We start from the raw sequence: 18,078 nt of genomic DNA, 5'->3' as shown, positions 1-18,078 counted from the left end.
GTGAAATATGTGTAAATTATGTTTGTTCTAAAGATCAATTTGCTGATATTTTTACCAAAGCTCTGCCATTAGATCAGTTCATTCATCTAAGATCAAAATTAGGAATAATCGAAAAATCATCCTAAAATTTCTCAAAGTCTTCGGACGTCCGAAAGAATATGAACGGACGTCCGATGATGTTCTTCAGCCATTTTCCAGAATTGCGCCTGTTCGGACGCAACTGTCGGACGCACAACTTCGTTCGGCCGTCCGACAGTGCAACGGCTCATTTTTTAAAACAACTTTCTTCCTCATTTGCTTCAGACTCTCCCCATTTTATTTCCTCTCGGACGAAAACCCTCTTGTCTCTCACTCTCAAATTCATATCGTTCTGAAGCCCCCATTCCCAAATTGACTCAACCAAAACAGTTCCTGATCAATTGCGAGTCATTATTCCTGATCATTTCATAGAATCATCTATCACTTCGCACATTCCCAAATTTTCTTCAAAACCCTATCTTTTCATAACCGCTCTGTCAAATCTTCTACAAGGCTTTTTTGTTCCAAAATTTTTGTGCGATTCACTTTCCTACTACTGTGTGTATCATTTGCATCTATCATTCCATACATTTCGCACAATGGTGAATCTAAGGGGAGGAAAAGTTACTGCCGGACGCAAGCATCCACTCAGGGATGAGGATGAGAGTCTTCCCACTGTCAAACGGACATCCAAACGCTTCAAAAGAGGAGCTATCAAGGGTCAAATGTCACGGCCTACACCACAACCCTCCTCTCAGCCTGAATCTGGACAGGGGACATCTTCTCAACCGCCTCCAAAATCAGCCCCTCCTCCTACATTCTTTGATGATGCTGCGAAAGACAAATACTCCTGGATATCCCAGAAGGGTGTCATCCCTCAAAGAACTGTAAACCCCTCTGAATTTTGCTCCATAGGTTTAGAATCCATTCTGAGTCTATTTGCTTTCCAGAAATGGTCACATCTTATTTCTATGCCAAATGTCTACTATCCTGATATGTTGCATCAATTTTTTGCCAATCTTAGGAAAGGTTCTGACCAAACTGAAATATTTTCCAGGGTTAATGGGGTAGACTTAATCTTTGACTCTGAAATTGTGAACTCCATTTTAAATACTACCATTGAACGTTTATGCAAAGATAAGATTGCTAATTTCTTTTCCTATGAAGAGCTCCCAACTGCGGCAAATCATTTTGATGGGACAAAAATGTTAACCTATTTCAAAAGAAGTTTTTCCTCACCTGCTGATGCTAAATTGAATGATCTGGCCCCTGTGAATTTAATTGCTTTTTCTATCATTTCAAACCTGCTTGTGCCTACTGATGGCCATAGAACTGATGCAAACAAAATGGAGTTGTACCTCTTTTATTGTTTTCAAGAAAAAATTCGTATTGATTTTGGCTTTGTCATGTGCAAGTTTTTACTTCGCTATGCCACTGATTCTCGCAGAAAATTATCTTATGGAAAGTTTCTTCAAAAGATTTTTGAGTTTTACAAAGTCCCTATTCTAGGTGTTTGTCCTAAAGAAGCATCTTCTTATGCCTTTACCAAAGGATATTTTGAAAGGAAAAATCTTGTTTTTAAAGATAATCTGTGGGCTTATAAGGGGGCATCATCTAGTGAACAGAGATCTAAGACTGCACATGATCCTTCATCTATTCCACTCACTCCCATTCATCCTAGGAAATCTGCCACTAAGGCATCTTCCTCCTCCAATGATGGAGTGATTGAGCTTCTTCATGAACTCAAACAGCATGTTCTTCTTCTAGAACATGGCCTAATGCTCACCATGTCCTCTGAGCAACAAACTGCCTTCCTAGACAAAAAGAACCTCCTGTTTTCCCCCTGTGGTTGAGGAAGTTTCCCATGACAAAGAGTCACACCCCACTGATCCGAGTTCATCAATTCCAGACCCTGGTTCATCAACCCCTGTGACTCCTCATGGCACTTCTACATCAGATAAAGGCAAGGCACCAGTTGAAGAGGCGGCTGAAGATGATGAAGAAACTGAAGAGGAGGATCTCGACCAATATCAGCTCTCTCGGAGGACACCTGGATCCACATAGTTCATCACTTAGGACATTTGCATTATGTCTTGTTTATGTGTTTGTGGTATTCAACAATGAATATGTAATGTAATGGATATTTTAAGTTTCTTTTGGTATGTTTTGATGGTTGTTTAAGTACTGTTTTGATGGATGTCTAAGTATTTTAATGGATGCTTGTTTGTCTATTCTGATTGTGTGAATGCAATGAATTTGGTTTTCATGGATAAATATGTTTGTGGATGTGTTGATGTGATTGGTTACCCTTTTGTGATGACAAAAAGGGGGAGAGGATTGGTGTTGATTGATGATTGATAATTGATGATTGGTGTTGATTGATGATTGATGATTGGTGATGTTGGATATGTTGGATTGATTGTTTAAATTCAGTTGATGATTGTGATGGATTGATTGGCTGATATGCTTAATTGTCATATTTTTGGAAAATTGTTTAATTCGGTTGGGCAGCCAAGTGAGGGGGAGCTTTTCAAATCTTTTTATGATTCATCAAGTAAGGGGGAGTTCTTGTCTATTGAGAAAGGGGGAGTTTTTACTGCAATTATCAAATCTCATTTCAAACTTTTGTTTTGTCATCATCAAAAAGGGGGAGAATGTTATTCTTGGTTTTGATGATCACAAAAGTTCTTTGAAATATCTATCTAACCTTCTTCAAATATAAGTGTTTTTGCCTATCAAAGAATCAGGTACTAAAATGTCATGAATTGCAAATCAACCAAAAGAAGAAGCAAAAACAGGACACTCATGTCGGACGGCCGAAAGGAATCTGTCGGACGTCCGAAGGGATGAAGAACATTAGGAAGGAGTTTCTGTCGGACGCACATCGATCGTGTCGGACGTCCTAAAAATTCCACATAGCTTTGATGACTCTCTGCCAAGACACTGTCGGACGCTCGCAAGGAAGCATCGGACGTCCTGAAGGATCGGACGCATGCTTCGGACGAACATCAATATCATCGGACGTCCTAAAAATTCCTCGAAGATTTGATAACTCTCTGGACGACGTTCGGACACTGAAGCTCGGACGATAAAATTCTTTCGGACGTCCGAACTTCAATTTGGCTGTTTTTCGGACGATTGGTTCGGACGATAATTTGATCGTCGGACGTCCGAAAGCCCCAACGGCTAGCTGACCCTTCATCTGCCTTCTATCCGTTGGAATCTTTAATGAAGCCCATTTTTGTTCCCCTTTAAAAGCAAACTGTTCTGAACGAAGGAAGGACTTATGCACACTTTGTTTACAAAATCTCAAGAGATATTTTAGCTAGAAAATAGTCTCCAAAGCAAGATTTGTTTTAAAGTGGTGTGAATTTCTGGTGAGCATTTCTTTTGTGACTGAAAGGATCTTTAGTGTAGCTTTGTTGAGGGTTTTCTGAGTGATTGTAAAACTTCTTAGCTTGACTAAGTGAGGCTTAGGGCAAGGAGGAAGTGCTCCCTCCATTGTACATCTAGTTGATCTTCTTCCATCTAAGAGAAGTTGCTCTTCCTAGTGTGTGGTCTTCAAGTTTGAGGATAGCTTGGTAGACACTTGGTTTGATTCCCTAATTTACTTTTCTGTTTAATAAAATTCTCATTGCTTGTCTATACTTGTGTTTCTGATCAATATTGCTCTTGTCTTCTAATCTACTTGGTTGATCATTACTAGAAAAGAAGGTAAATTTTTATTAAAGAAAAAGTGCATAAATTTGGTTAAGATTTTAATCAACCCAATTCACCTCCCCTCTTGGTTGTCTTTGGGACTTACAGAGTCCTAGCGAGAGTTGGGCAGGTGTCCCGCGGATACCCTTTGGTTCGTCTTAGGGAGAAGTGGGGGCGTCACAAACTTACATCAAGTATTAGGGAAAAATCAACTATTCTACAAACCAAAAGTCACTATACTATACGCCTTCCCGAGCGAACCCCGCATCGACCCCTGCTAAGGAAAACAAATGGAATGGGGTAAGCTATATGCTTAGTGAATAATCGGGGGTAAAAACGTATAATCACATCCAAATAAACATGTAAATCAAGATATTTCGCATCAATAAACAGAAATGTAACATCACAATGGTAGGATACAAGTTGCTTCAAAACCAATTCAATTCCCCGAACTTGACCACCTGTTGACATTTTGTCAACCAAAATACTCATAATCCGTAGATTCCACTTACTTTTCCCGTTCACTTTATTAACCCCCGCTGGCTAGCCAATAGCACACAACAGCTCGAGCAAAAGTAAAATCACTTTGTTTTAACAAAGAACAAAATCTCAAGGTTAGCATAGAACTGATTTCAACTAAACCCCGGCCGACTCGAATAGTCTGTCTACCCTTGGAACCGAGTTAGAACCAAGCTCTGAGATATCCAATCTCTCAACAAAAGGTATCTCTCAACAAAGTACTCATCAAAATATTCAAGTCATGTAATCACCCCAATAGCACACAGCACAAGGGGGATACTCAACACAAGACATGTATTCTCACATATTGAATCAAGAACAGATAATGGACATAGGTCGAGTGAGATAAAGTACACCCTCGCCTAAGTACCCATTTAACATATACAAAGCATTTTGACAATTTATCACATATACAAACCCAATTACTCATCCAAAATAACTAGCACGTAAATCAAAGCAATTTATACGGGTCCACCGACTCCGTCCGGGTTGTCACTACCTGTGATAGAAGATTATACTCAACTATCAGTCAAACAACCATTACACTAGAAATAAGGGCTAAAACGGCCAAAGTGGCAAAAACGGTAAAGGAACGCATGCGCACTTGTTTTAGTGAGGCAAAAGCCTAGTGAGATTTCCATACACATAACCAAGTAATTAAAACAAGAACATTAGGCATTTAAGAACAACCAATCAGGAAAACATTTATAATATAAAAGCAAGGAGAATAAACTCATTAAAAGGATACATGCTCACATGGAGCCATTCGTTCATTCACTCGCCAACCATTTTTCTTATTCCTCCAATTATTAAAAAAATATTTGCAAGTGAAAACTCCTCCAGTGTTCTTGACATTCATTCATTGATTTCATTTCCCGTCACTAGCCAATTCACTAGCCAGTTCTCCGCCAACTTTCGTGGTCATACTCGGGTATACCAAAACACTATCCCAGGGTCACCAGCCGCCCGACCGAGTCCTCTTCTGGCTCGAGTCGACTGGCAACGAAGGACAAGGGCGTAATTCAGCCAAAAGGCTTACATTCATGCACAAATAACATTCAATCATTGAAAATTTCTTTGGCTTGGGTCGAGTGTGATAAAGTACACACTCGCCCATCGAAAATCCATTTAACAATCCTTGGAAAGCATTTAACATTCAAGCAAACATTCACAAATAGTCACATAGTAATTTGTTGTACAAACACATAAGAAACACTCACCAATATGAACAAGACATATGTCAAAAGTTTCCTTCCGGTTTGTACTCCGGATCTCTAAAGAAACCTAGATTAGTCAAAATAAGGTATTATGGTTCAACTAATCAAAATCTTGATGAACCTTAAAAAATCCAGAAATTACTAGTGCCAATATGAAAATACAATTTTAGAGTGAATAATAACATTTGAACTTCCAAATCACGAAAAATCTTGAGTCATTTCTCAAATTCAAACATAGCAAAAGAAAATTCCAGGAATCAGTAGTTGAAAGAACAACCAATCCGAAATTGAAGTGAACAAATGTAATTCAAAGTTTTCGAGATAAAACTAATATTTTTCATCTTAGTTGATAACAAATCTTGGTCAAAAACAACTCATATACTACTATTGAAGTGCATTAAAGGATACATATGTAACTTGAGATCCAACTAACCCTAAAATCAAACCTTACATCTTACTAATATTCTTAAGAGCAAGTAATAGAAATTTGGGCAGCATACCCTTTGCATTTCGCTATTTTCCAGCCATTTAGCTTCATTATTTTCCTCAACTCAGTCCAAAGTCACACATAAGCAATATTAACACATTAGCCCTTCAACTAGGCTTAATGTCATCCAAATACAAGGCAAGTCTAGCAATACAACCGGAAACCAGTTTTAAAGACGAATAGCTAAATAGCAGGTTTGACGTCTTTTGGCGTTTTGGTCACAAATGAAGCTACGCTTATTGGATTAGAGTACACTTTATGGCGTTTTGAAGCTAAGAAGAGACCTACATTTCCTATGAAGACATCGACAGCCAGTTCGTGCATTTTCAAGGTCAAAATGTGAAATCTCAGAGAAAATAGAAAACTGCCCGCAAAATAGGGCATTTGGCAGTCAGGGGTATTTTAGTCATTTTGTAAGCTACAGTGCTCCGATTGAGCTGAGATTTTGCAGGTAGATATTAACTCCATGCCCTACAACTTTCATGTTTTGATCAAGAACTAATTCGGCCTTTATCATGCACGAATATGCAGGTCAGAACTGAAATTACACTTCTTAAACTAAAATTTGCATATAACCATCACTAATTGCGATTAAAAGCTAGAAATTCCACCTTCACACTACACTAGCTTCTACTAATCATATACATGCCAAATCAAAGATGAAATAACTTATATCAAATCTGGAAAATATCAATCAAATTGAAATTTATCATCTCATGGCTAGAAAATGAAACCCTAAGCTAGAAATTTCACCAATCTTCACAAATCTAGGTTATCTTCCATAAAACTTCCAATTTCAAGTCATCTTCCTAATAAATTGCAAGAATAGAAAGAGAAGGAAGTTCCTCAACTCCATACCTTCAAACCTCCAAGGAAAATACAAAAACAAAAGCTGTCTATGCAAAATCACTGCACCTCAAGCTTCCTTGTCACCTTGTTGCACCTTTGTTCGGATTAGATTTGTGGTTCTTGTTGATTTTTCTCCCAATCAAGCAAAACCCAAGATGAAATTTGAAGTTTCTCCTCTCTTTTCTCTTTCTTTAGTTCAGCCAAGAAGGAAGAAAAATGAAGAGGATTTTAGCCAAAAGGAAAGATAAGAAGAAAGGAAAATGTCTTGGTCAACCTTCCATGGATTTCCAACACTTGTCACTTTAAGATCTTTTCTTTGTTTTGTTTTGTTTTCTTCCTTTTCCTTAGTCAATAATGGTGGCTGACTTAAGGGTTAATTAAGAGCTAATTAGCTCAATTAAAACAAGGAGATTAAGATAATAAAGTAGTGTTCAAGTGATGTATTCAATCGGTAGCAAACGGTACACGTCGGTTCAAGTCGATTTTTCTTAACTCGCGTGTATTAGTGTTTTCACTTATGATTCACTAACTTATTATTAGCACTTCTAATCATACACTTTCTCTTATCTAAAACTCACTCTTAACCACCAAATTTAGTACACACACCTCACCAATTAACCACACGGCCAAAATACGCGAAAACCCTAACTTACGCGAACTATAAAACTAAGGGTAAAACTCTTAATTGTATGATTTATTGCAACCATTGAGTGAGTAATTGAGTAGTAAAGATATCATAAAGTAATTTAATCAAAATAAGAGGAAATTTTTTGAAAATATGAGTGAATTTTCTAGTTATCACACTCTCTCCCCCTTAAAAGAATTTCGACCTCGAAATTCATACATGTATTCATAAATAACTCAGGGTATTTTCCTTGCATGTCCGTTTCTAGCTCCTCGAAATTCATACATGTATTCATAAATAACTCAGGGTATTTTCCTTGCATGTCCGTTTCTAGCTCCCAGGTCTCACCATAGCCAAAATTTAGCTAAACAATGGAAAACATGAATCGTACCTTATTTGCAAATAATAAGGGTCCCAAATCTCACTAATATCTTCAATATATCCCAAGTCCAGATTATTCGCATCCCCCGTGCCTTGACTTTCGCCATCCAGACTTATCCTACTATTATTCGGGATATCGACTTATCATAAAGGTATCCTCTTTGGTACTCGGGTACAGGAATTCGAAAATATGATAATTCACTACTCGAGTTAGTTAGGCTCAAGAGGAAATCAACCACTTTTGAGATTCCTACCCAACATACATATCTAAGGTCCCCAACATTAGACATTTGTTCCATACTTAACAAGCCAATCCCCATTGTGGCGACCCCACTTTCCCCTAAGGCGAACCAAAGGGTTGGCGGGCCGTCTGCCCAGCTCTCGCCAGGACTCACGCAAGCATTCTAACTTAAAACCTTCCGATGATTAACCTAAACTATTACAAAACAACTTTTCCAGAAAAGGATTATCCTTAAAGCCACATTAACTTCAGAGATAGCACAGGTAAAAATAACCAAACGGTGCTCTTAAACGACCTACGCTACGTACCAAAGTACAAAATCGCACCAAACCGGATAGATACACACATAGATCCCAAAACAAACTTACAAACCAAGTATTCGAATTAGAGATTACACTTTTCCAGCTTCAAGTGGCAATCCAAAATGAAAAGTACAATACTTAGATTACAATCCAATACAATCCGCAAGTTACAATCAAATTATTCAAGTTCAACCATAAGAAATACAAACTACGCAAATACTTTCAACCTTCCCATCCTGTAAGGAAAACAAATAAACGCGGGGTGAGCTAAAGCTCAGTGGTGCCCCAAAACATGCAGTCACATAATTCAAACAACGAGTAGTCATTTAAACAGGCTAAACAATTAAGAAAGCGTGTAACAACACAAGGTAGGATACAGGGGCTCTCAGGAGCCATTTTCCTCGCTTGAACACCGTTCTTCGTAGTTGACCCTCCGTCAACTCTCACTACTTATAGTCCATGTAGATCCACTCATTTTAATCCTAACCCGTCACCATTCATACCTCTACTCCGGGCCCGTACTTCGTCTACCGACGCAGTATACTCGAGATATACCCGTAATAAAAATTGTCGAGGGATTCACCCAACGACTTTATTGTAGTTCGATTCAGATGTCGAGGGATTCACCCAACGACTCACTACATTTAGATTCAAGGTTTTGTAGTTAGATTCAGATGTCGAGGGATTCACCCAACGACTAACTACATTTAGATTCAAGGTTTTTGTAGTTAGATTCAGATGTCGAGGGATTCACCCAACGACTAACTACATTTAGATTCAAGGATTTATTAGGAAATGGTTCACACATGTCACCACTCGAACGGCTAGTGCGATAAAGTACACACTGCTCACTTCGATGGATCAAAACTCATTTCATTGCAATTTATCACATATCGAGTCAAGAAAGCACTTAATTCAAGTAGGAAAAGAACAGGCAGGGACACTCACCAAGAGTGGAGTTCAGATAACGGGTTGGGAGTCGAAATCCGTGTCCTCGAGAAATCCTAGAAATCAAATTTTGAAACTATAAGTTTCTATGCAGTTTTTAACTTATTCGTAAACGAGTTTATTTAATTTATTACTAGTTACTTCCTCAAGGAATTTCCAAAAATCTATTTAGATTGAAGCTCAGTAAAAGTAGTAAAAGTGTTTCTTACTTTTATACTTAGAGATGGTAACCAGTATTACTTACTAGAAACAAGTCAACAAACTTCTCAAAACAAAGTTGGAAGGTTACTTTGAGTATTTCTCTAAACTACGGCTTTTATAAAACTTATATGTAAAAACTATTTTCCCCTAGGGTAGGGTTTCTTGCCGAGCAAGTATCCCAAGCTTTTCGCTAAAGTTGGTAAAACTTGTATTTTGAAACTTTCATATAGTTGGCTATCCAAGTGCAAAGCTTAGGGAAGGAAAAGAATTAAACTATAACTTAGGGTTTCCGAAAGCTATATAACTTAATTTCTAGAGCTTAACAAGGCTAGTTTGCGTGAAAGGAAATTTTTGAATTGGAAAGTTTTAGGCAAAATGCTAGATATAGAGCTTTATAATATAATGCTAGCTGAAGAATATTTTTTTTTTTTGGTAAATTTTCGAACGCAGCTACTCGAGTTCGTAAGATCTATACAATTTTCCCCGCTCCGATTCCATTTTGAAAACGCAATATATATATCCAAATATGGCAAAAATCACATAGCACGTTACTAAGGCTTCGTCAATCATTAGCCTTAGCTTTCAACAATTGCATTTCCGAATAACATAAAATAGTCAACCAAGGCTTCATCAATCATTAGCACTTGGTTTCAGCAACCCAACATAAGCAAATAAAATAAAAGTAAGGCCTTCAAGGCATTCCAGAAATTTAACTTCCAACATCCGGTAATACTTGTAAAATCATGCTAATGGCCAAAGGCTTCATCAATCATTAGCCCTTGACCTCATCAATCACTTCCAACCACAATTTAATCAGGAATTTAAACCACAAGTAAGCAAGAATCTCAATCCAAATCCAAATCCAGTTTCCCCAGGAAATAGGATATTCAACCAAAACAGTCCACTTTAAAAAAATTCACAGGCAGCAGTACACATAGAGGAAAAATACGAAATTTCTACAAGACAAAGGTCTATGATTCTAGTTTCAAATGCCACTGACGGCACCTTAAACGAATTTTCCTACATCAAGATATATACATTTTACTGGGACTGGTCAGTGGAATCCAAAAATCTGGAATTTCATTTTCCACTTATGAAAAACTCCCTTTTTCTCTTTTAACCGCCAACATGTTTTATTCGAACCATCCTTACATTTCTTAAAGACTCCCAAACAACATATTCCAGGCATTTACATCCTTCATGCTTCAGGGGAAATTTCCAAAAACCAAGAAATTTTCCAACTCAATTTTCGGCTATCACAACCAAAAATTCCAGCAATTATACACTAACATTTTTTTTTGTTCCATCATCTAGTATATAAATATTCATTGCTAAACTACTTATACCACGCAATTAATCCACTCTTAGGTATTTCTAAAACATTATAATCCAAGGGAAAAGCACAATAATTTCCAGAAACCAATTTAAACTTCCCAAAAGAAATCTGAAAAATTCGAGTTCATCATACGGCTTCCAAAATTTTCCAGCATCCAATCTGCTTTAGTTCAAACTTTCCCTTGGTTTTAATATGGTGTTCGGTACTCAAGTTCAGCGTTTAAACTCTTAGCTAGTAAGTAATCATTTCCATATCAAAATTCGAGTTCAAACTATCATTATTAACATCACAATTTCCAGAATTTTTCCTGCTTGGGCTCGGATGATCTTGCATTGAGGCAGGTTGCCCTCTTAATTTTATTTCTCTATTTTAACGAACTAATTGGCTACATGCAGGGCCTAATTACTTGTTATTAGCTATCTAATTATAATTATAGGCTTAAACCACAAAATTAAAACCAATTTAGGCTGTAATAATCCAAGCAAGCTCACGGCAATTTCAACATTTACACATAGCAGAAATTCTTGTTCAAAAAAAAAAAAAAATTCCATTCGAGTGCTTAACCTCAGCATGCATGTCCCTAGCTAACTTTTCCTTATTGTAATTGATTAGTTAAACACTTAATCTACCTCAAATTGTCGCAGGAAATCAGAATTAATGTTACGCGTCTAATCCAGCTACTCGGCTGAGATGTTTAACCCCAAAACAGAATTCTTCATGCTATACTCACATCATCCGAAGGCTCAAACCAACATGCATGGTATTCATCATCAAGTTTTACCCAAACTAAAGACATTTAAGAGTTCAAATTATCACCGAAAAACACAAATTAAGCTGCATTGCTCAATCAGCTTCTCGGCAGAAATGGTTTGCCCAAAACAGAATTTTCCACAGCTTTGGTTTCATCATTTGATTACACAAATTAACACATGCAAGGCCACAGCTAGCTTAAGCCACCTCTGATCATCCATATTTATTCCAGAAAATTTACCTCACAGCAAGCTAGTTCACACACGAAATTCTGAAAAAAATCTCTGCTCCCTCTCGGCTCTCACACACACGGCAGGTTTGATGATTCTGGCTTGGTGTAGTGGCTTCAACTGATGGAGGTGGAAGCTGGTGATGTTGCAGCCGTGAAGTTGGGTGCAAATGGAGTTGATGGTTCCCTGATCTCCTCCCTCAGCTTACGGACAGGGCAGGAACGAAATGGAGTTGCAGCTCGCGGCTTCTTCCTTAGGTCGATACTCACGAGGAGCAGCTCTCACTCACTTGCTCTCGGATGCTACAATGAAGGTGAGGTGCAGCTGTGGTTTGATATGTGAAGTGGAATGAATGAAGTGGTGCCGTGGTTATGGAGATGTTTGTGGGCAGAATTGGTGGAGTGTAGGATTTGGTTTGCTTGTAGAATTGGTGAAGTTGTGGTTGGCTAATTGGGGCGGCAGTGGAAGGCTGTAAGAGGGAGTGTTTGGCCGTGCATGGTGAGGTTGTGGTGGAATGGAGGTTTTGTGAAATTGTGAAGGGCACTTTGGTCATTTCACCTTGCTCCCTAACCTCGACTAAACTCTCAATTCTAATCTTAATTCCAACAATAATCCCCAAGTGTGATTTGAAAGCCTACTTATACGTTAGAATACTTAAACTGTTATATCGAATATACGCCGATTACGATTTAGTATAAAGGTTCCTGACATTCTTATTTTATTAATTACTTATTAAAATCAAGTTTGACCTTGTAATAAAAATCTAGCATTTAACATTCTTGTTTTATGAATTAATCTATTAAAATCAAGTTTGACCAATATATAAAAAATCTAACATTTTATGCTAGTATGAAAAGAGAATTTAACCTAGCTCTACGAGTCTTAACTTAGATTAGCGGAACCAAAGAATTCTTTATTTTGGAAATTGTATAACTTTCCGCATAACCATGATTTACGTACTTAATTGCGAACAAGTAAAAGTAGTACTAGAGATTAGAAAGAATAAAAAGGGTGTGAAAGACATACGAAATATTATTTATATAAGCATTTTTCAGGGTTCTCACATCCTCCCCTCCTTACAAAGAATTTTGACCTCAAAATTCACACATTCTGGATAAATAAATCAGGATACTTTTTCTGCATTTCTTCCTCTAACTCCCAAGTTGCTTCTTCAAGTCCATGATTTTTCCACAAAATCTTTACCAAGGGAATTCTCTTATTTCTCAGCTCCTTCATTTCTCTTTCCAGAATCTTGACCGGTCCTTCTTCATATGATAACGTCTCATCCACCTCAATTCCCCCCAGAGGCAGTACGTGACTTGGGTCAGAATAATATTTCCTAAGCATGGAAACGTGAAATACATCGTGAATCTTAGCCATGCTTACAGGCAATTTCAGTTGATATGCTACATTCCCAACTTTCTTCAAAATTTCGAAAGGTCCAATATACCTTGGCTTAAGCTTCTTACCTTTCTTAGACACTACTCCGCCCTTCAAGGGTTTAATTCTGAGAAAAACTTTGTCACCTACTTTAAATTCCAAATCCTTCCTCCTTGTGTCGGCGTAGCTCTTTTGTCTACTCTGAGCAACTTGAAGCCTTTCTCTGATCAATTTTACTTTCTCTTGAGCTTCTTCTATCCAAGGTATAACTGTAGGGTCTACGATTTTCTTTTCTCCAACTTCATCCCAATGAATTGGAGATCGGCACCTTCTCCCATACAAAGCCTCATAAGGTGCCATCTGGATTGAAGCCTGATAGCTATTATTATAAGCAAATTCCACTAAAGTCATATAATTACTCCATTTACCTCCAAAATCCAATATACACGACCTCAGCAAGTCCTCCAAAGTCTGAATTGTCCTTTCCGACTGCCCGTCGGTTTGGGGATGATACGCAGTACTAAATCTCAACTTAGTCCCCAAAGATTCTTGAAATTTTTGCCAAAAACGCGAGACAAACCTCGGATCTCGATCAGACACGATACTCACGGGAATACCATGTAACCTTAGGATCTCTTCTGTGTACAACTTGACTAATTTCTCCAATGAGAAACTCATGCTTACAGGTAGGAAATGTGCAGACTTAGTGAGTCGATCGACTATTACCCAAATTGCATCAAAACCTTTTTGACTTTTAGGTAAGCCCGTTACAAAGTCCATTGTTATATGTTCCCATTTCCATTCAGGGATTTCCAACGGCTGCAATAAACCAGAGGGTTTTTGGTGTTCAGCTTTCACTTGTTGGCAGATCAAGCATTTTTGCACAAATGCTGCCACGTCCTTTTTCAAACCTTCCCACCAGTACAATTTCTTTACATCATGATGCATCTTGGTCACACCTGGGTGTATGGTATACTTTGATCGATGTGATTCTTCCAAAATTTCTTTTCTTATTTCTTCATCTGACGGAACCACAATTCGATCTTGAAACCTCAATACCCCTTCAGGCCCTAATTTGAAGTCTAAGGCTTCCCTTTTTTGTACTCTCCCCAAATTCTTCAGAATCATAGGGTCCGTTTTCTGGGCCTCCTTAATACGCTCTAGTAACGGTGACTTCAATGATAGATTCCCAAATAAAACCTTCAAGTTCTCCAAGCGAGGGTTCCAACCACTTATTTCCTCTAACATATCCCACTCTTTTACCATTAACCCTGCTACTTGGGCCTTCCTACTTAGAGCGTCAGCCACCACGTTGGCTTTCCCTGGGTGATAATTAATCGAGCAGTCATAATCTTCCAGGAATTCTACCCATCGCCTTTGTCTCAAATTCAGCTCCTTTTGGGAGAACAGATACTTGAGGCTCTTATGATCCGTAAAAACCTCGAAAGTCACGCCGTACAAGTAGTGTCTCCATTTCTTCAAGGCGAAAATTACTGCGGCTAGTTCTAGATCATGAGTTGGGTAGTTTTGCTCGTGGGGTTTCAATTTCCTAGAAGCGTAAGCAACTACCTTACCCATTTGCATTAAAACACATCCCAGACCTTCTCTGGAAGCATCAGAATATACAGCATAACCTTCACCTCCGTCAGGTAAAACCAAAACGGGAGCGGATGTTAACCGCTTCTTTAGTTCCTGAAAACTTGACTCGCACTTCGGAGTCCAGACAAACTTAGCTCCTTTCTTGGTTAGCTCAGTCATAGGTCCTGCAATTTTCGAGAAATCCTGAATAAATCTCCTATAATAACCTGCTAAACCCAAGAAGCTTCTAACTTCAGTTGGAGTTTCTGGTTGTTTCCAATTCATAACGGCTTCCACTTTTGCCGGGTCCACGGCAATACCATCCTCAGAAACTCTGTGCCCTAGAAAAGATATCTCAGTCAACCAGAACTCACACTTGCTGAATTTGGCATATAGCTTATGTTCCCTTAATATCTGCAAAACCACCTCTAGGTGCTTAGCGTGTTCCTCACGAGTCTTAGAGTAGATCAAGATATCATCTATGAAAACCACTACAAACTGATCCAAGTATTTCTTAAAAACTCTCTGCATCAAATCCATGAAAGCAGCTGGTGCATTGGTCAATCCGAAAGGCATGACTGCAAACTCAAAATGTCCATATCTTGTACTAAAGGCAGTCTTGGGTATATCTTCCTTCTTGATCTTCAACTGATAGTACCCTTGCCTCAAATCCAGCTTAGAAAAGACCACTGACCCTTGCAGTTGGTCGAACAAGCTATCGATCAACGGTAGAGGGTATTTATTCTTAATGGTAGCCTCATTTAGCCCTCGATAATCGATACACAACCTCAAGCTTCCATCTTTTTTCTTTACAAATAGGACGGGTGCTCCCCAAGGTGAGTCACTCTCCTTCACAAAACCTTTCTCCAACAGATCTTGCAATTGGATTTTCAATTCTTTTAGCTCGGCGGGAGCCATTCGATACGGGGTCTTGGAAATTGGAGCCGTTCCAGGCACCAAGTCAATCTTAAATTCCACTTCCCTTTCTTGTGGTAGAGTCGTAAGCTCTTCAGGGAAAACATCCGGAAACTCTCGTACCACTGGTACATCCTCCAACTTCACTTGATCACTCGGAGTGTTTATCAAGAAAGCTAAGAAACCTTGCGCTCCTTTAGACAACATTTTCCTTGCTCGAATTCCTGAGATCATAGCAGAAGATGCTAACCTACCCTTAACATCTAACCTCAGGGTTGCTTCACCAGGTATACAAAATTCCACCACTTTTGCTCGACAGTCAAGTTTAGCATGATAGTGACCTAGAAAATCCATTCCTATAATAACATCGTAACCTTTTATATCCAGACTAATCAAATCCACTAGCATCCTATGCTCTCCAATCCAGAATTCACAATCCTTATAAGCCAAGTTAGTGATTACATTCTTATTACCCATGGGTGTCCTAACTTCAAGATCAAAGGGTAATTTAACTGGTTGCACATCTATTCCAGACATAAAAGATGGATTAACGAAAGAATGGGTTGCCCCAGGGTCAATCAATACTTTAGCTAGTCGGTGAAAAATCAGGAGTGTACCTTCCACTACCTCCGAGGAGTCGGGTACAGGTTGGTCCCCTAAGGCATACACTCGGGCAGGAACTGTTGGTCGGCTCCCTCCAGAATTGTTTGGTCTAGCGTTCTGAGGAGTCTCTTCCTGCATCTTTGGACATCCAGAGATTTGGTGCTCACTACTTCCGCATCTCAAGCACCTTCCTTGCTTCTTCCAGCAACTATCCATAGAATGACCAGATTTCTTGCAATAAGCACATGTTGCTTGAGGAACTATTGCTCGACCCTCTTGCGGCCGATTCCTAGGTTGTCCTCTTCCAATTGGTCCCCCTCTAGCTCCATTATTTCGTCCTCCTGCACTCCTGGCCCCATTTCCTCTTGCTTGGGCGCCTCGTGGTGCACCAGAACTATACACTCCACTAGTTCCTCGGCCCACTTTGGCTGGTGGAGCATTTCCAAAAGTCGGCTCCCGACTACTGCTAGGAGCAAATATTTTCTTGGACTGAAAAGACTTCACCTGAGCTCTGGCTACTTCAACTCACTGCGCTCTTTCAACAGCCTCAGCGAAGGTATCTATCCTTATAGCAGCTAAACTTTCCTGTAGCTCCACATTCAAACCCTGTACAAACCTTCTGACTCTCCTTTGCTCCGTGGCTACCAATTCAGGAGCAAATCGAGATAGCTTGGTAAACTGGACTTCATACTCGGCGACGCTCATCGCCCCCTGCTTACATTTTATGAAATCATCCTCCCTCTTTTCTTGGATGAGCGGTGGGAGGAATTTGGCATTGAACTCCCTTGTGAAGTTTGCCCAAGTCCTTGGAGTACGATTCATGTCCCAGTTAGTCCTAACCAGATTCCACCAGGAGCGAGCAGCTCCCTCAAACTGAAATGCGGCAAAAGTTACCTGCCGCTCCTCTGGGTAGTTCAAAGCTGCGAAGATGTCAGAGATTCTCTCCCACCATCCCTCAGCTATCTCAGGTTCAGGTCCTCCGTAGAACTTAGGAGGTTCGAACTTTAGAAACCTCTCCAGTGCCCGGTCGTCAGAATCGGCTGGGCCTCCTGGATGGCGCACTGGTCCAGCAGCTTGGTGTTCAGTCAAGCGCTCTAGGACGTCAGTGATACGATTGATAGCGGTGGCCACTCCGTCTCCGGCCCCACCCTCTTGCCTTTGGTCAGGATTGACCTCGGGCTCTCTATCTCTACCCGCTTCCGGGTGTTGTCTAGTGGGTCTTCCGCGGCCCTTTCCTACCACTTGGCGATCCATGGTCTAAGTTATGCCTATTATGGAGGGGTCAAACGATTAGGCGTAGAATTATTTATTTAGGCCTGTTAACATTTCCTTTAGGAAGTAAAATCGATATGGAAAGGAAGAAAAGTAAGTAAAACACTTAACATATATTTCCGAATAAAGTCATACAAATAATAGGTTGGGACATTCCCAAAAGTAAGGCACATAATTAGCAAAAATACATACAAACAATCCCTTAAACAAAAATTAGGGATATGGTGCCTCAAAACAAGTCATCCACCTAGACAAACTTGATGACCTAGCTAATGTCCCCCTATTCCAACCCTACGTATCCAGTATAGTTCCAGCAAATGATGCTCAGCAGTTAGCCTAACCTCCAAGTCGGCTATGCGGTCGAACTGGGTATCTACCATGATACTCAGCTCCTCTACATCCTGGGTCATGGTGAAGTTAGCGTCCCTCAGATGGCGGCGCTCATCATCCAAGGATAGTACTAGCTCATTGGGGTAGGCATACATAGCCCTACACTGGCACCGAGGGTGCCTATCAGCTGGGGTATA

The 18,078-nt window shown here is 39.5% G+C and overlaps 1 protein-coding gene across 1 annotated transcript in view; it reads right to left on the bottom strand.

The window, feature by feature from the left end:
• LOC140038471 (uncharacterized) overlaps positions 1-17,533 on the bottom strand; it is a 38,358-nt gene extending 20,825 nt beyond the window's left edge. The window contains exons 1-3 of the mRNA XM_072083836.1: positions 16,809-17,533; positions 15,862-16,745; positions 13,384-15,339 (exon numbers count right to left, since the gene is read on the bottom strand). Coding sequence (XP_071939937.1) covers positions 13,384-15,339; positions 15,862-16,745; positions 16,809-17,533 — 3,565 coding nt within the window. The remainder of the gene's footprint in view (positions 1-13,383; positions 15,340-15,861; positions 16,746-16,808) is intronic.
• Positions 17,534-18,078: the final 545 nt, after the last annotated feature.

The sequence above is a fragment of the Coffea arabica genome, chromosome 3e, assembly GCF_036785885.1.
Source record: "Coffea arabica cultivar ET-39 chromosome 3e, Coffea Arabica ET-39 HiFi, whole genome shotgun sequence".
NCBI lineage: Eukaryota > Viridiplantae > Streptophyta > Magnoliopsida > Gentianales > Rubiaceae > Coffea > Coffea arabica.
The sequence above is the reverse complement of the archived record's forward strand: the minus strand, read 5'-3'. Positions and strand labels throughout refer to the sequence as shown.